General features: G+C 46.5%; 1 protein-coding gene and 1 long non-coding RNA gene across 3 annotated transcripts in view; one reads left to right on the forward strand and one right to left on the reverse strand.

The window, feature by feature from the left end:
* The window catches only part of LOC307205131, a 469,056-nt gene extending 465,012 nt beyond the window's left edge, over positions 1-4,044 (forward strand). Inside the window, exon 3 of the long non-coding RNA XR_013833897.1 lies at positions 3,987-4,044. This is a non-coding gene — a long non-coding RNA (uncharacterized lncRNA). The remainder of the gene's footprint in view (positions 1-3,986) is intronic.
* Positions 1-24,834, reverse strand: part of TMEM132B (transmembrane protein 132B) — a 389,071-nt gene that overhangs the window by 263,771 nt on the left and 100,466 nt on the right. The window contains exon 2 of one of the 2 annotated variants that reach the window (XM_079956514.1): positions 9,233-10,139. The exons of the other annotated variant lie outside the window; for it this stretch is intronic. Coding sequence (XP_079812640.1) covers positions 9,233-10,139 — 907 coding nt within the window. The remainder of the gene's footprint in view (positions 1-9,232; positions 10,140-24,834) is intronic. 2 annotated transcript variants of the gene reach the window in all.

The raw sequence follows: 24,834 nt of genomic DNA on the forward strand, positions 1-24,834 counted from the left end.
CAAATGCATTTAGTTTTATTCCCCTTTCTTAAAGCACTTGCATGAGTTTCCAAGGCCATCCTGCAGGACAACAGCATCATAAATGAGTTTCCTACTTCCAGGAGAAGGGTATGGATGCCTAGACCCTGACTCCACCCCCCACAGGTTTCAACAACTAGAAGATCCACATTCTTTCAACTCTAATATTCACAGTCCTATGAATTAGAAACTTTCCTCGTTGGCTGTTTGGCAGAGCAATCCTATACAGAAGACGCTGGCATAAAGCAAACCAGAGTAAGCTAAACCAGCGTAATATTGCACCAGACCCAAATCCCGTTCAGTAGCTGGGCTGCTGCTCTGCCTGAGCCTGGCAGAAGGAACACAAGCCTTTAAACTAGTGTATTATGCTGGGTTGCCAGGCCATAGGACCAAACTAAATGGGTTTAAGATGCAGCCTAAGTCCTCCCCCTGCTGCCACACCCACAAAATGGGCCTTTTTTCAGCTCAGCCGGGATGAGCAAGCTACGGAGATATAGCTTCATCTGAGCCAGTGACTTACTGCCGGCTGAGCCTGGCTGAGCTGGAAATCAGCCGGCTGAGTAAGAGATCCACTGCATCCCAAACTGTTCATACCTGGATTTACACTCACTCCCAGTGGCTCTCCAGGGTTGCAGGCAAGGGTATCTCCAAGGCCAACCTTGGATGCTTGGGATCAAAACTAGGACCTTCTGCATGCTCTGCCACTGAACTATGGGCCTTCCCCGAATAGGAAACTGCCTATTGGTCTATCTAGTACTTTACTGGCTACACCAAGCATGTCTAGAGTCCATTTCAGGGGCCTAATCCGGCCCACCGGTCGGTTTAATCTGGCCCCTATGGCAGTTTATTTCCTGGGGTGAAATCGACTTCTCAATGACTTCAATCTTTAAAAAAGCTCAACAACTTCAGTCCTTAAGTAAAGGTAAAGGGACCCCCGACCATGAGGTCCAGTCGTGACCGACTCTGGGGCTGCGGCGCTCATCTCGCTCTATAGGCCGAGGGAGCCAGCGTGTGTCCGCAGACAGCTTCCGGGTCATGTGGCCAGCATGACTGAGCCACTTCTGGGGAACCAGAGCAGTGCATAGAAACGCCGTTTACCTTCCCGCCAGAGTGGTACCTATTTATCTACTTGCACTTTTTGATGTGCTTCGAACTGCTAGGTTGGCAGGAGCTGGGACCGAGCAACGGGAGCTCACCCCGTCGCGGGGATTCGAACCGCCGACCTTCTGATCAGCAAGTCCTAGGCTCAGTGGTTTAACCCACAGTGCCACCTGTGTCCCGGCCTTCAGTCCTTAAAAAAGGTCAACTCATGCATGTTCACTTCATCAAATCTGGCCCTCTTTGAAAAAAGTTTGGACACCCCAGGGCTACACTCTCCAGCATTTAAGGCAGAGGTCTTTCCCAGCTTTACACGCAGGTGCTGGAGCGTGGGACGCTTGGCACAGAAAGTCAGAGCCCTACCACTGAGCTACAGCCCTTCCCCTAAGTGCATGAGGGTGGGTCAGGATTGTTCCTGTTGGTCCTCTCCTGAGTGCATTCAGCAGGAGACGTGAAAAGGGCTGCGAGTCAGCCAAAGAATGTCGTTATTTATTTTTCTTCTGCCCGCTTTCCATTGTACTTGCAGCGGCTTACAGCAAAAACACATAAAAATACATCAAACACTCATAAAGGCACAGTTTAAAACAACACCATTAAAAGCTAAAATACAGCAGTGAAAAACATAGCCTGTTTAAAGTGGGCGGGGGGGAGAAAGAAAACTAAAACAAACCTGCAGTAGCGGCAAAAAGGCTTCAGTCACTGAAACGCTGAAAGGCTGCGGAAACAAATACTAGGTTCGAGGGGAGGTCTCACAGTTCTCAAATTAGGAAGAACGTTTCAAAGCTGCAACACCACCACTGGCAGTGCCCAGACCCTTATGGCCAAGGATGCCAACATGACACTCTCAGGTGCCAGTATGGCATCTATGGCACCTGAGAAAGATCCCCCGAAAAATCCACAATGCACAGGGAAATATTTCTTCTTCTTACTCAGTTCCCACTTGCACTCGCTCTGCCTCTCCTACACTGAAACCATTGTGTGGCAGCCATTTTGTGACAGCCACCCACAGCAGTTTCTCAGAACTCTAGACAAGGTTGAAATTCTCTCCTGTGGTCACCAATTGGGATGGCTTTAAAAGAATAATAAATAGATTCATGGAAGATGGGCCATTGGTGGCCATGTTGGCTCCATTCTTCCTTCCCTGTTGGAGGCGGTAGGCCTCTGAATGCCAGATGCTTGAAGTCACCTGTGAGGAGAGTGTTGTTGTGCTCCTGTCTTGCTTTCAAGTTCCCCATAGGCATCTGCTTGGCCACAGTGCAAACAGGATGCTGAGCTAGATGGATCTTCGGCCTGATCTAGCAGATGCTTCTTATGGCACCTGCTTGCTGAATGTCTAAGAATGAGATCTAAGAGGCTGGTGTCTAAGGCAGGCCAATACAGTGGTACCTCAGGTTAAGAACTTAATTCGTTCTGGAGGTCCATTCTTAAACTGAAACTGTTTTTAACCTGAGGTACCACTTTAGCTAATGGGGCCTCCCGCTGCTGCTGTGCCACTGCTGCGCAATTTCTGTTCTCATCCTGAAGCAAAGTTCTTAACCCGAGGTACTACTTCTGGGTTAGCAGAGTCTGTAACCTAAAGTGTCTGTAACCTGAGGTACCACTGTAAAGGTAAAGGTAAAGGGACCCCTGCAGTGGCGTAGCCTGGGTTGTCAGCACCCGGGGCAAGGCAAGTAATTTGCACCCCCTAACCCATGGATTTGTGCCCCCTAACCCCCAGATGTTGCGCCTGGTGCGGCCGGGCCCCCCCTGCACCCCCCCTGCACCCCCACGCTACACCACTGGACCCCTGACCATTAGGTCCAGTCGTGGCCGACTCTGGGGTTGCGGCACTTATCTCGCTCTACTGGCCGAGGGAGCCGGCGTACAGCTTCTGGGTCATGTGGCCAGCATGACTAAGCCGCTTCCGGCAAACCAGAGCAGCGCACGGAAACACCATTTACCTTCCCACCAGAGTGGTACCTATTTATCTACTTGCAGTTTGATGTGCTTTCGAACTGCTAGGCTGGCAAGAGCTGGGACTGAGCAACGGGAGCTCACCCTGTCACAGGGATTCAAACTGCCGACCTTCTGATCGGCAAGTCCTAGGCTCTGTGGTTTAACCCACGGTGCCACCCGTGTCCCTTTGAGGTACCACTGTACAGAGTCCCAATTACAAAGCTGGACATTGTGAGTGTGATTGGGTGCTCTGTGGGATGTAAACACAGGAGCAATCAATGACAACATTCCTAGAGTGTACATGTTAGAACATGGGGAGGGATGTCTGTCCAGCAAGCAGGTAAACTTCCTGGGGATGGACTTCCTCCGCATGTGACCAGAGGTGGGTGTGGCCTCACCTGTGCAGGTAATGATAAAAGCACAGAGCAGGCAGCCATTCTCTCTCTTGCCTCTCTCTCTGACATTTTCCTTTGATGAGGAAACATCTAAGGATGCTCTCTTGGCTCCCAGCCAAGAGAGGAGATAAGGACTATCTTGCTACAAGATAGATTCTAAGTGTATGTAACCTTTTTTAAAGCTGCCTACCTTCCGGGATCACATTGTGAACAGAACGTGAGTAAACTCTTTTATACTTTTATAAAGACTGTGTCGTGTCTTGTATTTTAAGAGGGAACAAAAGGGGAAATTACCAGAGTAATTATTATAGAGGTTCTAGCGAACCTATGCAAGCGTTACCATTGCGAACTTAAAGGGGAATGTCATAAACTCTGCTGATATTTTGGGAACTTGTTAGCACAAGTTGGATAAGGATATGATTAGTCAATATATCCTCTCCTGCACCCCTGAACATTCCCACATGCTCCTCTTGCGCTGTTCGGGGGCCCATGTTGATGCTATGGCAGCGGGAGGCTCCTTTAGCTAAAGCAGTGCTTCAGGTTAAGAAAAGTTTCAGGTGAAGAACGGACCTCCAGAACGAATTAAGTTCTTAACCTGAGGTACCACTGCATGGGGATAACCCTCTCAATATTTTAGGGGGGGCAAAGGGACCATGGCCCCATAGATTTGGGTCCTATGCACTAACTACAGCCCTGACCTTCAAGGCAACGCTGCAAAATGGGGCAAAATGAGCCCCTACACAAATATGTAGATTGTGTCTATTTGCACCAGAGTGAGAGAGAAAACTGAATGCCATTTTGATGTATAACCCCGTGTTGCCTGAAATGGAACACATTACACTCTGCTGACACACAGACATGATTAAAAGCAATCAGTTATACTTGGGAAAGTAAGGAAAAAAGAATACCCTATCTCCCAAGGCAAACATACTCCTGCATATATATCTGACTGAAAGACAGAAAAATTCTATATATAAAACACCTCCTGGGTCTTTATGGACATTACTAATCAACTGAAAAAATAAGGAGAGCCCATGAGGAAACTTGTATAAATTAGATGTCGGAGCTGCCGTGATCTTTATTTCCTGTTGTGTAATTCTGTGCTAAATGTGTAAACTGTGCGGTGAATAAATTCTCCCTATAAGAGTGGATGACATTTAAAAACCTTGTGGAAGATACTTAGTTATCCAGAGCTGTAGCCCACCCAGTCCAAAGGCCTCTTGGCAAAGGGCAGCAATCTCATCCGCCTTCAGGGCAATTTTGGTTGCGCACAAGACAAGCAAGTTTGGGTGAGCACACAAATGCTGATTTTTATTTTTATAACCTCAAATGTGGGACAAATTGGGGGCCAAACGAGACAGGGGACTCTGTGCCCCCAAAAGCCCTCTTATATTATTTCCTGTCCAGGAGAGCCAGAGGCACAGAAGTTTTTTCCCTGAGAAGCTGTAATGCCGCAGGCTCACCACACGGGGCAGTGGACAGCAGCTCCTGACTCTTAAATGAGGAGCTGCAGTAACGTGGCTCACCACATGGGGTCAGTGGTCAGCAGTTCCAAACACACTGTCCCCACTACTCATTCGTTTGCCTTCTCCAGGCCCAAACACACAGCTGGCCATAGCAGGGAGGCACAAGGAAAGCAGAGGACACTGCTCTGTTTCCTCTCTCTTGCCACACTGCTTGCCTGCTTGGAAAGTGGATGTGTAGAGAGAGTGTCAGCAAAGTACGGGAGTAGGAAGCCCCGGGGATCAGCAGTGGGCTCCTTGCAGGATATGAACCTTGGTTAGTGGATGTCCAGTGCCTTACGCAATCCCTAGGCTCCATTTCCTTGGAGGGGGTAGAGCAGAGGATAAAATGGATGGCAATGAAGTTGTATGGGAACAGTAAAATAAAGCAGGTGGTGGCATAAGAAAAGGGCTCCCATAACATCTTGATTGCAAGCCTTACTAAACAGAGAACATCATCATGAAATCTTACTTGGAGATGAGCATTGGCTGCTGTCACACAGGACCCTGGTCTCCCCCCCCCCCCATTTCTCTAATCCAGTCTGTCACATATGTTAGGCAATATTAAAGTAAAGGTAAAGGGACCCCTGCCCATTCGGTCCAGTCGTGGCCGACTCTGGGATTGCGGCACTCATCTCGCTTTATTGGCCAAGGGAGCCTGCATACAGCTTCTGGGTCATGTGGCCAGCATGACTAAGCCGCTTCTAGCGAACCAGAGCAGTGCACGGAAACGCCGTTTACCTTCCCACTGGAGCAGTACCTATTTATCTACTTGCACTTTGACGTGCTTTCAAACTGCTAGGTTGGCAGGAGCAGGGACCGAGCAACGGGAGCTCACCCTGTCGCAGGGATTCGAACCGCCAACCTTCTGATCGGCAAGTCCTAAGCTCTGTGGTTTAACCCACAGCGCCACCCGCGTCCCGTTAGGTGATATTAGGAGACCCCTATTCCCATAGCAGAGCTACCATTCACTGGGAAGAGGGATTGGTTATTAAACCACTCCAAGAAATGCAGCTCTGTGAAGGGAGCAGTGGAAGGTCTCCCAAGAACTCTCCACACCCGTTACAAACCACAGTTCCCAGGATTCCTTGGGGGAAGCCATGACTGTTTCAGTGGTATAAGAGTGCTTTAAATGTGGATGCGCTGAGAGTTGTTAGGAGACCCCTATTCTTCATAAAGAGCTACAGTTTCAAGAGTGGTTTAACAATAAATTCTCCTTCCCAGGAAACTCTGGGAAGTGTAGCTCTGGGAGGGGAATTCTTTAAGGGAAGCCATGACTCTTTTGAGTTATACGATACAGCTTTAAATGTATTGTTCAGATGGGCCTGAATTAGGACTGATGGATGTGGTGGACGTACCCCAAGGTAAAAGATTTCTGGGAAAGGATTTATAATGAACTGAAAAAAGTGTTGGAAAACACATTTATTAAGAAACCAGAAGCATTTTTACTTGGTGAAATCCCCAAAAAGGATGTTACTTTTTTTCTGTATGCCACAACAGCTGCAAGAATATTACTAGCGAAGAATTGGAAGAAAAAAATATTTACCAATTATCAAAGAATGGCAGATGAAGATGATGGAACTTGCTGAACTGACGGGGAGACTCCGAGACCAGAGAGAAGAGACGGTGGAAGAAGATTGGAAGAAATTTAAGGAATATTTGAAAAAATTCGTTAATATTTAAATCTTAGAATAGCTTTGGAAGTGGATATAGGCTGTAGGGTTAGAAGTAGAAGAGAGTGAATTTTAAAATAGTATTACTTGTTTGTGAAGATTCTTATGGTTAATGTAAGAGTGAATAAAAAAAATTGGTTAGACATTATGATATACTGCTATGTAAACTGCTAAAGATAAGGTAAAATGAAAATCAGATAGGGGGGACTTGGGGAAGCCCACCCCACAATGTTTAGAAAAAATAAGTACAAGACAATAATTTGTTTGTATTGTTTGTTTTTTGTTTGTGTTGTTTATTTGTGTTATAAAATGAATAAAATTTTTGGAAGAAAAAAAAGAATTAGGACTGATGGAGTATTATTGTTCATATGAGCTGTTATTGTTTCATTCTTTACTCTTTCTTACATTTGCAAAATAATAATAATAATAATACCCAGCCATACCCAGGGTCTCTTGCATCCTTGGCAGGGAGGTATATCAGCACACACCCCTGAAAAACAAACTTCTCACTGCAACAGTGCCAGTGTGTCACCATACACACATACGTCACACACCCATAGTCTCCAGCAGTCTACCACCATGCCACTTGGCCATTTCTCCAACTGGCCAGCGCCCAGCTCTTGTCTAAACTTAGGACCTTACACAGATAACTAGAGACAGATTTCGGGGGGGAGGTTGCATCCCTCTGGGCCTGCGCCCCCAGCAGGGGTTGGGTGCACCTCTGATAGTAATATATTCTTTTGTAGGGGGGTGTTTAACTGTACATTCCCTTGGTCTCCTCTTTCAGTGGAGAGGCGATCCAAGGATGAAATAAATAAAATTCTATCGCTCTTGCTGCCTTTTGAGATCCATGTTAAAAGTAGGCACGGCATGTCTCTCTTGAAGTCGCCAGTTATAACTCCTTCCTTTTCTGGTGTCTGAACGCTCTTCTCAGCATGCAACACTTTCCAATTACCTCTCAGCCTTTTATTCCCCAGAAGTTGAGCTCCAGCTTCTTTCTGAGATTACACAGCTCTGATCTGAGATGCTGACAGTTAAGGGTACAGCAAAAAAAAAAAAGAAGGCGATATAAATGATACAGGCTGGATATTCTTTAAGAAAATTAAAATGTTCTCAGGTTCAGAATGCTTGGCACATTCCTTGATGAGCAAATAAAGATATCTGGCCTGAATCACAATAATGGTTCCCTGTCTCGTTAGTGCAGGTGTTAATTAACTTAGCCATAGGAGAGTATCCACATTACTATCCACACTGCTGTTGTGGCTGGTCTCTGCACTTTATTTGTTCATTAGATTCCATTTATGAATCACTTCCCATAAAATATCTCAGAAGTGATTTCACAATAAAAGACACCGACCATAAAAACAATTAAGATGATTCCATATATAAAAACAATTGTGGTTGGGCAGCCCAGTCAGATGGGCAGGGTACAAATAATTAATTGTTATTATAAAATTATATTATCATACACAAAAAACAACAACACCAATTTCAAGTACAATGTAGATACAGACTGGGGTAAAGATCTCAAACAAACATAAGACGTCCTGCTGGATCAGGCCAATGGCACATCTCGGCCAGTATTCTGTGGCCAATCAGATGCCTCAGAGGGGAGGCCACAAAGAGAGCACAAGAGAAGGTCTCTCCCATCCTTCAGTTTCCAGCAAAGGTGGTCAGAAGCACTGCAGCCTCCAGCTGTGGAAGCAGAGCATAGCACTCATGGCTAGTATCTCAACTTAAAAGGCTTGTTGGAAGAGAGATGCCTTTGAGAGGTTCTGAAAAGATAACAGAGGCAGCATCTATCTGATGTGCAATGGAAGGGGCTTCCAAATAGCCAATGCCACCACACTTAAAAGCCCAATTCCTGTAGCAGAAGGACAGACCTCCGAGAAGCTGGTACCTGCAGGAGGCCCTCTTCTGCAGAGTGCAGTGATCAACAGTATACACAAGGGGTGAGACAACATTTCAAGACATCCTGGTCCCAAGCTGTGTAGGGCTTTGTGCGCCAGAACCAACACCTTGAAGTTAGCTTGGTAAATAATTGGCAGCCATGTAAGCTTTAAAACTGGGGTGCAGAACCTGCAAGAGCATAAGAAGAGCCTGCTGGACCAAGCTTTCAGCTCTCACAGATGCCTGTGTGTAGCAAACCTGCAAGGTACGACCTGAGCACTGTGGCCCTCTCCCCTCCCGTGTCTTCCAGCAACTGATATTCAGAAGCATCACTGCCTCCAACTGTGAAGGCAGATCACAGCCTGCATGGTCAGTAACCCTCAGCAGTCTTCTCCTCCATGAATTTGGCATGCAGTCTATCTATGTGGAGCCCTGTGTGCATACACATTACACATCCACAGTTAACTTTCAGGAAGATGAGGAGGACACTGTGCTAAAATCCTACAGCAGAAGCAGAGTCTTCTCCATCCAGCATGTAACACACCTGGATTTTGCTGCAGAAATGAATTAGGGCTCAACAGCCTACCTTCTGACCAGCTCTGTGTTTGATGATACAAAGGATGAGCCAGCCAACCCAAGTGGGTTCTGCTCTGTTGATTTATGACAGCACATACATATCTTTTGAGGGGAGAAAAACATTTTTAAAAACCACAACACTTACCTTAGTGTAAACTGATCTGCTAGAGACCCGCTGGCAAGGGATACATGAAACATGACAAGGTCACCTTCCTTGACAGGACTGAGTGGTAAAGAGAGCACAAGGTTATCGTCAAGATTCAGCAGGGACTTCTTTAGCCGATCTTGCGTTGGGTAAAGAATAACACTGCCAATCCTCTCCATTGATGCCAAAGGCATCTGTGCTTCCTCTTGCCCTTCCAGATGATGAAAGCTTTCAAGTTTCTGGTCCTCTGAAGAGCATTCCCCTTCCTCTGCATACACCCAATAGAAAAGCTCCACGGTGATCCCTTCCAAAGAGTCCGCCATCGGTTGATACTCTGGGGCCAATGGTGGCGGCAGAGATGTAAATGCAGAGTTGAACCAGCTTGGCGAGAACTCCAGCTCTGCAACGCACAATCCCAGCTGACCTTTCAACCGACAACTGCCAACAGCTACTCTATCCTCCTGGAAGGCCATCATCCTCACGCAGGGCAGGATCTCCGATGGTTCATAGTCTCCCCAGTCTCTGCCAGCGATGTAGAACAAAGCCTGGACTTTGGGCCTGATGGGATATATGGAGCTGTCAATAACACGTGATCTTAGCTTCCAGTTAAAAGCGACCTCGTTGGCAAAACTGAACAGAGTGGATGTCAGCAGGAGGTTTGGAGGCACCATTTGCTCCACAGTAAATGGGCCATATGTCACATTTAACACCGGCAAGCTGGTGGCTTTGTAGACAAGGAAAGACTCCACTCGAGACTGCAAGCTAGCATTCCTCATGATATCCTGGTTGGTTTCTTTTAGGAAAAAGGAAACGTCGGTGTTGGAGATGTGGTAACTCACAGGGAGGTACACCGGCAAGCTCGTGAATCGTTGCATGCTGTCTACCACACCTCCTCGGCATTCCACCACTGTAAGCAACAGAAAATAAATTGCGGAAAATGTAACTTAGAGGCCCTGTTCATTGTTCCCATTCAGCCCCTGTTCAAAGCAAATTATCTGCCATGCATTGTAGAGCTTTTAAAGAACACTGGGGAAGGTTGCTTCTTATGGCCAAATATCATTTTATGACTAAGTGAAGGCCTATAGGTCAAAATGGTGGCCCTGTGTTGATTTCTCACTCATTTGCATTTCTCCACCCCCCCAACCCCAGAACCAACCAGAGTACGGCTCTGAAGGGGGAGTTTCCTTTTGGAGATGATCTTGTCCTAAAGCAGTTACTCTTACAGAACGCCCCGATAGAAAGCTGGGCTCCAGATCTCTGCCCGAAAGGAGGAACCTCCAGGCATCCTGTGAAAGAAGAGGTAACACTGGGGCTATATATTAGGGGCAGCTGACTGGATCCTGCTGCTGACCCTCCTTGGGTCAACTTTGAGAGGAAGGTGGAACCACTCACCTGCCAATCCCCTGATATTGCAATGATGGCAGGTGATCTGCTTTCCTTTGCTTTTGTGATCTGAAATCAAACAGCATGAGCAAAAGCACAGGGCTTGGTAGTATGCCACCAGTCAGCTAATTCGTAGCACTAGCAAACTCTGCTTTCAGCAGGGAGTCAGGTCTTACCTGCCCCACACTTGGCAGGGTGGGGTCTAAACCAAGTCAACCCAACCACATATAGGGTTGGGTTGACTTGGTTTAGACAGCCTTCAGGAGCAAATGTCAAGACCTGGAGCGCCAGCTAATATATAGATTCTGTATGTAAGTAGACTTCTTTCTGATGTCCATTGAACGAGTGAACATCAGAGGAGCATGGTGGGAGGCAAGAGATGACTGCATGGTCCTGGGGCCTCCTCAGCACAAGGAGAGGTTTCTGTAACATCTCCACCCCCTTAGGATTCAACACACCCACACACACGCACACAGGTTCCTATTGAGAAAGTTAATGGTAGCTCTTAAACACAAAGGAAACAAAAATCCCAGTGGAGTAAAAAATCTGCCTTGGATAGTGAAACACCAATTGATGCTAAACCAGGACGATTTGAACCAGAAATGTTAAGAAGCCAGCTAGATGGAGGGAGGGAGGGTGCATATTGTGGAAAAACAACAGAGGCCCACCAACAGATTAAGATCAAACATGGTACTGTCTGCCTCAAAACCTCAAGGTACCCATTTAATACTTATCATTATTGGGGAGAGCAGACATGCAATACTGTGACACCACCCCAAAACAATTAAGACTTTGATGGCACCTGTTACTAGCAAGGATGACTCAGACAATGCCAGCAGACTTTGCAGTGAAAAAAGAAAAAGTGAAATTTGCAGGCTCCTTTCAAAAAGGCTTTCATTTTTATGTCATTAAAACTGCATTCCTCAACTTCCCGTGCCAAATCACTCATGAGATCTGTCATCCTGGCTTCGATCTCATCCTCTCTATTTATAAAAAGCTGTTCTGTTTATTTTCAGCCACTTGACATTACCTACATCTTAATTAAACCCTTCTGCATTTTGATCAAAGCCTATTCACATCTATCCTCTGTATCTCAGTTTCTACACTTCTGGCAACAAATACATCATTTTCTTAAAGGGTTGGCCCCTAACAATAGGCAGAGTGGGGCAGCTGCCTCAGGCAGCAGATGTTAGGGGCCTTACAGTACTTCCCCCTCTCATTTTCCCCAAGTCCCCTGAATTAGCCAGTTCGCTACACCTCCTAAGCTAGCCTGCTGCCCTCAGCAGCAGTGGTGGTGGTTGACTCATCACCAGTGGTGGAAAGAAGATTCAACTGTTAGTTCAGATGAATTCTGCAAATGGAACAGGGTCTGCCATCTTCACAAGCCCTAACCCCCGGGACAGTTCAGTTGGTAGAGCATGAGACTCTTAATCTCAGAGTTGTGCGTTCAAGCCCAATATTAGGCAAAAGACCCCTGCAGGGGGTTGGACTAGATGACTCCCTTGGTCCCTTCCAACTTTACAATTCTACAATCTACGATCTAAACTTGGGTCCAACGTACCTTAAGTGCCGCCTGACTAAGCTCCACCTCAATCACTGGGATCCTCTAAGGAAGCCTTTCTGGATGTTCCCCATGTGGCCCCCGAGGTTCGGTCACACTTTACTAGGAATTAGCCCTTCAGTGTGACAGGCAAGAAAGAAAGAACGGTCCAGTGGAGATGGAGTGTGCCATGAAATGCTGGATGACTGGCTGTTGTGAATAAAAGTGAAAACCAGGTTCCCATCTGTGCATTAATTTGCAAAGCCCTGAATAATTTAAGCCCAGGGTATATTAGGGACCACCTACACCTTTATAAGGGACGCGAGTGGCACTGTGGTCTAAACCACAGAGCCTAGGACTTGCCAATTAGAAGGTGGGCAGTTCAAATCCCCGTGACAGGGTGAGATCCCATTGCTCAGTCCCAGCTCCTGCCAACCTAGCAGTTCGAAAGCACACCAGTGCAAGTAGATAAATAGGTACCACCTTGGCGGGAAGGTAAACAACATTTCCGTGCACTGCTTGGGTTCCCCAGAAGCGGCTTTGTCATGCTAGCCACATGACCCGGAATCTACGCTGGCTCCCTCAGCCAATAAAGCGAGATGAGCGTCGCAACCTCAGAGTCGTCCACGACTGGATCTAACAGTCAGGGGTCCCTTTACCTTACACCTTTATATCTCAGCTCAGTCGCTGAGATCATTTGCAGAAGCATGTCACTGGTTGTTTCCCAAACTGATGAGGCTCGTTTGACAACAAGAAATGGAGACTGTGGTGTAATTGGCCAAACCCTGGGGGACACTCTGCCAGGAGAGATTCAGCGGGCACCTTCTGTGCCAACTTTTAAACACCTGCTGAAAACTTTTCTTTTCCTCCAAACCTATGCAGGCAATTAGGAATTCATCTTCCCACAATGGTTAAATTGGTGTCTTAACTTGTTATCTGGTTTTTATTGTATGGTTTTATGTGCTTTTGTTGTAAACCGCTTTGATATTTTTTATGAAATAGCAGTATAGACAAGTTTTTTACAAAATAATAATAATAAATAACCATTTAGAACAGTATCATACCACTTCTGGAAATGCAGTTTGCTAAATATTGCTGAGAGTTGTTAGGAGACCTCTACTCCCCTCATGGAGCTACAATTCCCAGCATGGTTTAGCAATCAAACCCTCTTCCCAGGGAATTCTGGGAATTGTGGCTTTGTGGGGGAGGGGGGAATAGTGGTCTCCTACAACTTTCAGCACCCTTAACAAACTACAGTTCTCAGATGTTTCGGAGGAAGCCATAACTGTTTAAACAGGCACAATACTGCTTTAAATGTATAATGCAGATGGGCTGTTGTTGGGAGGCGGGAGGCATGGAGTGGCTGAAATGGTGAACTCCACACTACAACATTTTGCCACGAGTCTCTCCTGTACCTTCACCTCCCTGCTGATCTCCTTCCCAACTGGCTCAAATGCATCTTAGTTACAATAGCCATCTCAGAAAGCAACCTGGATGTGCCTGCAAAGTCCCTCTGCCAGATGCGAGGGCCATTTCAGCAGACTCCATTACCAGGTGGCTATTTATAGAGGCCCTTGACAAGGAACGACACACCACAGCAGAATCTGAAAAATGGAAGTTTCCACCAGGTGAAGCTGAACTTGATGCCTAGGAAAGCTGAGAAGAATCAAAGGAGAGCGAGAAGGAGGTAAAAGGAAGTGCTTTTGTCTGCCACATAGGAAATGAAAGAGCTTATCACATCTGGCAGGTTCCCTATTATATTATAATTGAGGTGTGGAAATCAGCCTAAAATTTGGTCTAGCTGACTCCCATTTTCACTGCTACAGCCTTTTCCTCTTGAACCTGTTGAGATTTCTATTCCACCTTAAGGAGCAGACATGGAACTGTTGCGTGTCACATGTCTGTTTACATACCAGCATAGCTTGCTGGGAACTTTTGTTGTGTGTATAGCTTTTGCTTTTCTCTCTGTGTCTCTGAGAAGGCAAAGAGAGGGACAACATATTTCTTTGTCCTGATTTATGATTAATAAATACGTAGTTGTAGTATGCTTCCACAAGCCTCACGCCTATCCTGGGTGGCCAGTTCTCTCTGCTGAAATAGTATGTCCTGGCTTTGAAGCCCAGGTTGCTGATTTACACTGGACCAGAGACCGATGGGTCTTCGCAGCGAGACGGCTGGAAGGAGATAGCCCAGCTGGGCCTAGCCAGCTGGCCTTGCGGCCCTCTGCATACCTACAGAACCTTCCCTTGTCACACCTCAGCATTCCTTACTTCTTTAGGTTGCTCAGATCCCTTCGCTAGTTCTGCATCCCCTTTCACATCCCGCACAAACACCTGGAGTGCTCAGGGTCAGGCAATTAAAACTAATCTGAAGGAGATTCAAGACAGACCTAAGCAAGGAGACTGTTGCCTGCAAAGCACCAACTTTGCATTATCTTCAGTTATCTGATGTCTAGTGGATCAGACATTTTAGTTGATCAAAAGATTGTTATTTTAAAAAAAGAAAAATTCAAAACCAAATCATCTACTAAACCAGCTTTCCACAAACTGGAGCCCTCCAAATGTTGATGGACTGCAATTTCTGTCATTTCTTACCTTTGCCCATGCTGGCTGGGCTTAGACTCATAGAATTCACAGCTAAAGCATCCATGACAGATGGCCATCCAACTTCTGCTTAAAAACCTCCAAGGAAGGAGAGTCCACAACCTCCAGAGGGAGACCATTCCACTGTCAAACAGATCTTACTGTCAGAAAGTTCTACCTAACTTTTAGTTGGAATGTTAATCCTACACTCCAAAGTAAAAGAAAACAAGCTTGCTCCATCTTCCATGGGATAGCCCTTGAGATATTTGAAGACAGCTATCATATCTTATCTCAGTCACCTCTTTTCCAGGCTTAACATACCCAGCTTCCTCAACCGTTCCTCCTAAGGCTTGGTTTTCAGACCCTTGATCATCTTGGTCACCCTCCTCTGCACATGTTCCAGCTTGGCCACATGCTACTTAAATTGTGGTGCCCAGAACTGAACACAGTATTCCAGGTGTGGTCTCACCAAGGCAGAATAGTGGTCCTACTATTTCCCTTGATCTGCATACTAGAGTTCTGTTTATGCAGTCTAGAGTTCTGTTGATGCATTACCTTTTATGCTGCTGAATCACACTGTTAACGCATGTTAAGCTTGCGGCCTACTAAAACCCTGTAGACCAGGCATAGGCAAACTCTGGCCCTCCAGATGTTTGGGACTCCAATTCCCATCATCCCTAGCTAACAGGACCAGTGGTCAGGGATGATGGGAATTGTAGTCCCAAACATCTGGAGGGCCAGAGTTTGCCTATGCCTGCTCTAGATCCTTTTCACATGCAATGCTGGCAAGCCAAATGTCTCCCATCTTATATTTGTGCTTGATGAGAGTTGGAGTCCAAGAACATCTGGAAGATAATCAGTTTTGAGAAGCCTGCACTAAACATTGCAGCCCTACTGACATATGATTATTTAAATGTCCAAGAACATACATAGGAAATAGAAAACTTGTCTTATACCACGTCAGACTATTGATAAATCCCACTCAGTATTGTCTACATTGACTATGCAAGGAGACTCTCCAGGGTTCCAGACAGGGCTCTGTTGTCAGCCCTATGTGGGGAAGCTGGGGGTTGAACCTGGGACCTTTTGCATGCAAAGCGGATGCTCGACCACCGAGCCATGGCCCTTCCACAATAAAGCCACATTCCAGTTTCCACACAGAGATGGGGTCAACAGAGTTTTGACAGCTTCTGTTCATTAAAAGGTGTAGATAAGAAATAAGAGCTGACTTTCACTGAAACTTTAAGAATTCACTTCCCAGAACAGAAGCTTGATTTGCACATCTTTTCCTTGATGTAAGACAAGCCTCCCACAGGACTCTACCACCTTAGACCTCGCACTAGGAAGAGATGGTATCTTGCCAGAAAGCATGCTCCACTCAAAATTATGGTGTGTGTGAAATAATTCATGTCAAGAGAGGAGGCTTCTAGCTCCCCGCCCCCCCAAAAAATTGTCCCTCCAGTCATGATATCTGAGGTGGTTTGACTGTGTTATAAGACTGTACCACCACAGAGGCCAAACCCTGATGTCCTCAAAAACATAGACTCTGCCCTGCTGGGTCAGTCAAAAAGGTCCAAACAGCTACAATCCAAGAAACCCATGAAGAGGATGTAAAAGACGACAGTTCTCCTAAGTCATTTCTTGCGTGCAACTTGAACATGAAGGCTCTACATAACTGTCACGGCTTGAAGGCTGCCTCAAAGGCCTTGGATAACATTAAACAAATAAACAAATATCTGTCCTCAGTGGCACACAGACAGCTAATTGGCGCACCATGGTCCTTGCTCAAATCTTGGTGGAACTTCTGCTGAAGAATAAGAGGATTCACCTTTCTGCATGCAGACTGTAGCTCAGTGGTGGAACACCTGTTTGCACACTGGTGTACCAGGTTCAATCCCTGCCAAGTGTTTTTAAAAAGAGGAGGAACGATAAGGAAGTCTTTGCTTGCCAGGCCTCTCCATCTGGTGCCTGGAGTCCTCCCCAAGCCATACCCCTCGCTGGTCTTGCTTCACTGGCCCCAAATGTTTTGGGCCTGTCTGGAAAGTATCCTTGAACTCTGGTCATGCCTCTTGCTTCCCTGAATGGAAGACAGCGAGGGGTGTGTGGCTGTGTTTAGAAACCAATAAACACACAGGACATAACCGGCTGTACTTTTGAATAAATAAGGTATACTGTTCATTGTATCAAATTGAAGATTTCAACAGAAGTCTCATAAAGTTCAACGAAAAAAGCAGAAGACCCAGTGGATCAGTTCATTCTCTAGTCAGTTCATGCATAAGGTCCATACATGTAAAAGTGTCTATTCCACCTGTCCCATAATCCACATAAAGGGGTGTTACAGTTCCACGGAATCCTTTCACAGAGTCTAAGTCAAGGATTTCCAGAATATTAGCCTTGTTTCGCCATCCTAGGCTTCATCTTAGATCCACTATCCTGTAATATTACATATGAGCCTGTACTACTGATGAAGCATGGATGGTGAAACAAGGCTAATATTCCAGAAATCCTTGTTTTAGAGACTGTGAAAGGAACTGTAACACCCCTTCATGTGGATTATTGGACTCTATGAACAGACAGGTGGAATAGACACTTTTACATGTATGGACCTTATGCATGAACTGGCTAGAGAATGAACTAATCCATTGGGTCTTCTCCTTTTTTCGTTGAACTTTATGAGACTTCTTTTGAAATTTTCAATTTGATACAATAAACAGTATACCTTATTTATTCAAAATTACGTCTAGTTACGTCCTGTGTATTTATTGAGTATGTTTCACGTAACCATAGGTTTGTTGTTGTTTTGTGTTTAGAAACCAGCCTGGAACACAAAGGCAAACTGTGCATTTGTTGCCCCACCCACTTTTACCTCTAGCTCCACCCACCACCAGCATGTGGCCCCTGGAAGGTCATGCAGAAGGATGTCCAGCCCTCAGGCTGAGAAAAGGTTATGCACACACACACGCCCAAGAAATCCACTGCCAGTCTCCACAGCAGAGACAATACTAAGCTAGATAGACAGGTGGTCCTATCCAGTACAAGGCAGCATCTAATATTGCTAGAATTCCATCCCCCCGCTGAAAAATATGCAAGTGTTGATGCTGTGCTGTGCATTGCCTTTGCCTTCTAACACTACTCGGGAACTTCACCTCTTTTGGGTGCAGATTTAAAATATTGTATACAAAACATATCTTCCTCTCCCATTTACATCCCCCCCCCAGTAACTGCAATTCAGAGCAAACTTTGGGCATGGGGTGCGAGGTGGAAGCACCCAGTCATGGGGAACACAGTTTACCCTGAGAGCTTGTAGGGCAAGCCATAAAGCTCAAGCAATAGGCTGAGCTTGATCCCAGTCTCTGCCTGCAACTCAGTGCAAGATCTGCATTTAGCAGCATTTTCATGAGGCCACAGGGACATCTAAAAAAAGCCATCATTCTTCCCAGATTCCCAGATTCAAGACCACTGGCATGAATCTGGGTGTGGAAGTGGTGAAAAATGAGGTATGGATCCAGCTCTGGGAGCCTGACACAACGCCTAGCAAATTACCTGTTGCCCTAATGGCGCTTGCGTTGAGATCCAGAGCGAAGATGAAGAGCCATCAGCTGGCTCCCTTGAAATGCAATCAAACAAAAGACCAGCAGCAGAAAAGGGAGCAGGGAGAATATGTAACACAGCACGGAAACGGCTGTTTTGGGGAGGGACATTATCTTATTTTTATCATTTATTAAATTTCTATACCACCCTTCATCTGAGGATTGCAGGGCAGCTTACAATATAAAAACACATAAATACATAGCAACAACAAAGAAAAACAATACCATCACCACCCCACAGTTTAAAAGGTTGCAGATTGTTTAATTAGCCAAAGTCTGTCACATATGTTAGGCAATATTAAAGTAAAGGTAAAGGGACCCCTGACCATTAGGTCCGGTTGTGGCCAACTCTGGGGATGTGGCACTCATCTTGCTCTATAGGCCAAGGGAGCCGGCGTACAGCTTCCGGGTCATGTGGCCAGCATGACTAAGCCGCTTCTGGCAAACCAGAGCAGCACACGGAAACGCCGTTTACCTTCCCGCAGGAGCGGTTCCTATTTATCTCCTTGCACCTTGACGTGCTTTTGAACTGCTAGGTTGGCAGGAGCAGGAACTGAGCAATGGGAGTTCACCCCGTTGCAGGGATTCAAACCACCGACCTTCTGATCGGCAAGCCCTAGGCTCTGTGGTTTAACCCACAGTGCCACCCGCGTCCCTAGCCAAAGTATTTGTTGTTGTTGTGTAGTCGTTTAGTCATGTCCGACTCTTCGTGACCCCATGGACCAGAGAACGCCAGGCACTCCTGTCCTCCACTGCCCCCCGCAGCTTGGTCAGACTCATGCTGGTAACCTCGAAAACACTATCCAACCATCTCGTCCTCTGTCGCCCCCTTCTCCTTGTGCCCTCCATCTTTCCCAACATCAGGGTCTTCTCCAGGGAGTCTTCTCTTCTCATGAGGTGGCCAAAGTACTGGAGCCTCAGCTTCACAATCTGTCCTTCCAGTGAGCACTCAGGGCTGATTTCCTTCAGAATGGAGAGGTTTGATCTTCTTGCAGTCCATGGGACTCTCAAGAGTCTCCTCCAGCACCATAATTCAAAAGCATCAATTCTTCGGCGATCAGCCTTCTTTATGGTCCAGCTCTCACTTCCATACATCACTACTGGGAAAACCATAGCTTTAACTATACGGACCTTTGTTGGCAAGGTGATGTCTCTACTTCTCAAGATGCTGTCTAGGCCTGCCATTGCCCTTCTCCCAAGAAGCAGGCGTCTTTCATGCATGGCATGCAGAAAGCAGGCAGAGAAATATTCTCCCTCTCTCTTAACATTAGAACTTGTGGACATCCTAGGAAGCTCAATGTTGTAAGATTCGGGACAGATAAAGCAAATGACTTTTTCACGCAGTGTGTAGTTAAAACTGAGGAACTTCCTCCAGCAGGAGGCAGCGAAAGCCACAAACCTGAATGGCTTTAAAAGAAGATTACCGTATTTTTCGCTCCATAAGACACACTTTTTTCTTTCTAAAAAGTAAGGGGAAATGTCTGTGTGTCTTATGGAGAGAATGCATGGTCCCTGGAGCTGAATTGCCCAGGGGTAAAAACAAGTCATGCTTTTTTTCTTCTTCTTTTTTTGAAAGAGGAAAGTGGGTGTTGAAACAAAGCTGCTGATCGTTTGCCAACTGGGGAGAGAGATAAGGGACGCTAGAGATAAAGGAGGCTGCCTGGGAGGGGGGAGGTAAAGACATCAAAGGAGGGAAACAGGAAGACGAAAGCAATAAGGAGAGAAATTAGAAGAAAAGGAGGAGTAAAAAACTGCTCCAGATAAGGAAAACTCCAATAGACTCCAATACTTTGGCCACCTCATGAGAAGAGAAGACTCCCTGGAAAAGACCCTGATGTTGGGAAAGATGGAGGGCACAAGGAGAAGGGGGCGACAGAGGACAAGATGGTTGGACAGTGTTCTCGAAGCTACCAGCATGAGTTTGACCAAACTGCAGGAGGCAGAGGAAGACAGGAGTGCCTGGCGTACTCTTGTCCATGGGGTCACGAAGAGTCAGACACGACTAAACAACAACAGCATTTATTATGTTTCCCTATAGCCTGCCCCCATTCACCAAATGAGGGTGACTTACAAAAATATTCCAATAGTAAAAGAAGTTCAAGTTTCCTTTAAATCATAAAATGAAACCATGAAACAGGAATGATCAAAGAAAAGGGTGGCACACACCAACGCAGGAGAAGAAAGGTCCAAGCAAAGGTCTGGGGTAAAAGAATGTATGGCTTGACCAATTATCACAAAGTATACAATGTCAGTGCAAGGTACACCTCAGAGGGGAGGTGATTCTACACAAACCAGGAGCCACCACAGAGAAGGCCCTGTCACGTACCACTACCCTTTGAACCACAGAGGGAAGCAGAACTGCCAACCAGATCTCTTGTTGGTACACTCTTCTTCTAAAACCAGGAAGAAGAAGAAGAAGAAGAGGAAGAGGAAGAGGAAGAGGAAGAGGAAGAGGAAGAGGAAGAAGAAGAAGAAGAAGAAGAAGAAGAAGAAGAAGAAGACAGAGGACAAGATGGTTGGACAGTGTTCTGGAAGCTACCAACATGAGTTTGACCAAAATGTGGGAGGCACTGAAAGACAGAGGTGCCTGGCGTGCTCTGGTCCATGGGGTCACAAAGAGTCGGACACAACTAAACAACAAGTTTAGCTGCAGGAGCTGCTGGAAGGAGGCATACAAGATGCCATCCAACTGCCTTAGGGACACCATTCTGGATGTGTGTCAGGTTTACTCCTTAGCCTTTTCTTTTCCCGAAGATATCCCGCAGATTTTTCCTTGGGGTTTACTCCTGATGCCTTTCTCATAAATGAGTATAGCCGCAAGGAAGCGGAGGTTTAGGGTCAGAGTTCTCCTTCTCCTAGATGGGCTACCTTTCCAGGTGGACAAGCCCCACCTGCCACTCAGTGTCCACCAATGGCATCTACAGAGTCAGACAGGTCTCTTCATGCTGGCCAGTCATCCATACAAGTAGGCATTTAAGCATGGCCACCTTCAGATAGCAAGAAAGCCTTCCTGCTTTAAAATACCGCTTGTAAATCTTATTAAAGTAATCCCTTCCCTGAACTCAGATTATTGCCTTCACCTTTATGGTGGAATAAAAAATTAATTTCCCCCACCATAATAAGTGCACGATAAGAAGGCATCACTCGAAACTTAACTAGAAGATTATAATTAACTCTCTTTGAATAAAGCTAAATTTAAACTCGGGCCAACCATTTGTTTCCTTACACCCCTCTTCAGCAAGTCAATGAACAGGCAAGGCTGGATTAGCAGTCCCTTGCCAGCTCTGCCATTGTTAGCGGAAATGCGCTTCCCGCTCAGAGAAGCGGAGCAGAGCTGTAATCCAACACCCAGAAGGATTCAGGATTAACGTCTTCTTTTTGCGTCTGCCGCTCACCGAGGTTTAAGACCCAGAAGGTAAGGCAGATACATAGCTAATATTAGGCCACATTTGCAGATGCTGAGCACGTTGAATTCTCCGAACATAAATGGTCTCCACGGATAATTGGCACCGAGTCTTAAGTCACCACAGCGTGACTTTATGCCTATGTGCACCGACGCCTAGGGAGAAACTTTCATAGCCAGGAGCCATCGCTCAGTGGTAGAGTCTGCTCTGCGTGCAGAAGGTCCCAGGTTCAGTCCCTGGCAATCTCCCAGCAGGGCTGGGAAACCCCTCACTGAAACTCTGGAGAGACATTGTCAGTCAGTGCACAAAGCAGGTGGACCAATGGTATGAGGCAGGGTCCTATTTTTCCACAAGCACCCTAAAACTTACACCTGTGACGTGCCAGCGGTCTCAACCAGGGGGTGGCCAAACCCAGGTGCCTTGTTCTCTGTGTCAATCTGCCAAGTGACCACAAGAGGCAGCTACTAGCCTGCTCTCTGCTGCACCATATAGAGGAGTACTGTGGATGCTGGCAAAGCAGGGGCAGGTGATCATAAGGAGCCAATGGGTTTTGATCCAGCCCAATATGTAGCATGTCAGCCTGGTTCCTCAGTCCGAGCAATTTCTCTTTGGGGTAAAGGCCCAGCCAGTACCCATGCCTAGTATTAATATTAGGGAGAGTAAAAGGTAAAGGGACCCCTGACAGTTAAGTCCAGTCGCAAATGACTCTGGGGTTGCGGCACTCATCCCGCTTTACAGGCTGAGGGAGCTGGCGTTTGTCCACAGACAGTTTTTCCAGGTCATGTGGCCAGCATGACTAAGCTGCTTCTGGTGAACCCGAGCAGCGCACAGAAACGCCATTTACCTTCCCGCCAGAGTGGTACCTATTTATCTACTTGCACTTTTTGGTGTGCTTTCGAACTGCTAGGTTGGCAGGAGCAGGGACCGAGCAACGGGAGCTCACCCCGTTGCGGGGATTCGAACCGCCAACCTTTTGATCGGCAAGCCCAAGAAGCTCAGTGGTTTAGACCACGGCAGCGCCCGTGTCCCTAGTAGGGACAGTACCCAATTAAATTTTTGCTCAGAGGAAACCTATTGAAATTAATAAAGTTAGGTAAGTCAAAACCTCCAACTACACCACCACGCAAATGAGGCAGGACTCATTTTATGTAGCAAGCTATCTCTGCTTGCCTGGCTCTTCTTGAAGCCCCCAACACAGGCCAAGAGTTCAAGAGAACTAATAGGAGCTTTGCTGCTGCTAAGGCAAACCAGTATTTGTTGGGCCCTGTTAATAAAGAAAATAAAATTTATGGAGTTTCGAAATGGAATTTTCAGAAAATATTGACGCCAAGTTTCCCTGCTTCTAATTTCCATTTTGCTCCTTAATCTCAAAGAGAATTAAGCTTTTTTTTCTCTTTCCAGCTTTGCTAAAATAAAATAAGGAGATGGGAAACCCACATTTTATACTATTTTTATAAACATTCCAGGTTTCCTAAAGAAATCACCACATAAACAGACCTATATAAGAGTGCATAAAGGTAAAGGTAAAGGTACCCCTGCCCGTACGGGCCAGTCTTGACAGACTCTGGGGTTGTGCGCCCATCTCACTCAAGAGGCCGGGGGCCAGCGCTGTCCGGAGACACTTCCGGGTCACGTGGCCAGCGTGACATCGCTGCTCTGGCGAGCCAGAGCCGCACACGGAAACGCCGTTTACCTTCCCGCCAGTAAGCGGTCCCTATTTATCTACTTGCACCCGGGGGTGCTTTCGAACTGCTAGGTTGGCAGGCGCTGGGACCGAGCAACGGGAGCGCACCCCGCCGCAGGGATTCAAACCGCCGACCTTTCGATCGGCAAGCCCTAGGCGCTGAGGCTTTAACCCACAGCGCCACCTGCGTCCCCATGAGAGTGCATAAAACTATATAAAATATGTATCTGTGGACATGCATATAAAATCATACTGCAGAAATATAGTCAGCATGGGACTTGGCTCTTTTTATCTGTATTACATATATATATATAAGTAAAAAAAAACCTTCGAATGCTTTGCACATAATTAGTGTAAAAAAAAATGACAATGTAGACGTGGCTGAGGCATAAGAAGGAGTTCAGCGTGAAAGGCTGATGATGGAAGCCAAGCTTGATCAGGTCAGAACTGCCAGAATCCATTTAAAAGAGATTCCTCCTCCATCCCTAATGAACATATGGAGCTGCCTTATAATGCAGGCAAGCCACTGGTCCACATAATCCATGGCAGGCAACATGCAGCCCTTGCCTTAATTGTAGCAGCCTTGGCCTGATTTCAAAAGCCTCCTCCAAGTGGTCTGTCCGGCTATTGGCTCCAACCTCACCTATGGTCAGCATGCAGCCCCAAATAGCTTACCCCTCAAGGGAGTGCAGCTCTCAGCAGAAATAAGGGCTCCTACTTGTAATCTAGCCCATTGGTATCAGTAGGTCTCAGACCAAACACTCTAATCACTTACTTGCTGAAGTTCTTTTACTTGGAGACCTTAGGATCAAGTGCAGGGATTTCTGCATGCAAAGCAAGATCTGGTTCCACATACAGCAAGAGCAGGGTTATCTTTTACAGTGGTGCCCTGCAAGACGAATGCCTCGCAAGACAGAAAACTCGCTAGACGAAAGAGTTTTCCGTTTTGGAGGCGCTTCGCAAAACGAATTTCCCTATGGGCTTGCTTCGCAAGACGAAAATGTCTTGCGAGTTCCTGCGGGGTTTTTTCCTCCCCCCGCCCTTTTTCTAAGCTGCTAAGCCGCTTATCCGATAAGCCGCTAAGCCACTAAAAGCCGCTAAAAGCCGATAAGCCGCTAATAGCGCTAATCCGCTAAGCCGTCAATGGGCTTGCTTCGCAAGACGAAAGAGAATCTAGACGAAGAGAATTGCGGAACGGATTCTTTTCGTCTTGCGAGGCACCACTGTATAGCATGCAGATCTGAGAGGTAAGTGGAATAAAGAGCTCCTTGGTAGTCCAACTAGATGGTGAATGTCTCAAGGTAGGCAGCAATAAGATGCAGCCTAGCCCAGCCTGGAATTCCTTGTCTAAGCCAAATAAATGGTTTCTGGGAAATAGTAACAATGTTGTGAAGCCAAACTCCTCTGAGATCTCCAATC

Source organism: Podarcis cretensis (genome assembly GCF_951804945.1).
Source record: "Podarcis cretensis genome assembly, chromosome: 16".
In the NCBI taxonomy this organism is placed as follows: Eukaryota; Metazoa; Chordata; class Lepidosauria; order Squamata; family Lacertidae; genus Podarcis; species Podarcis cretensis.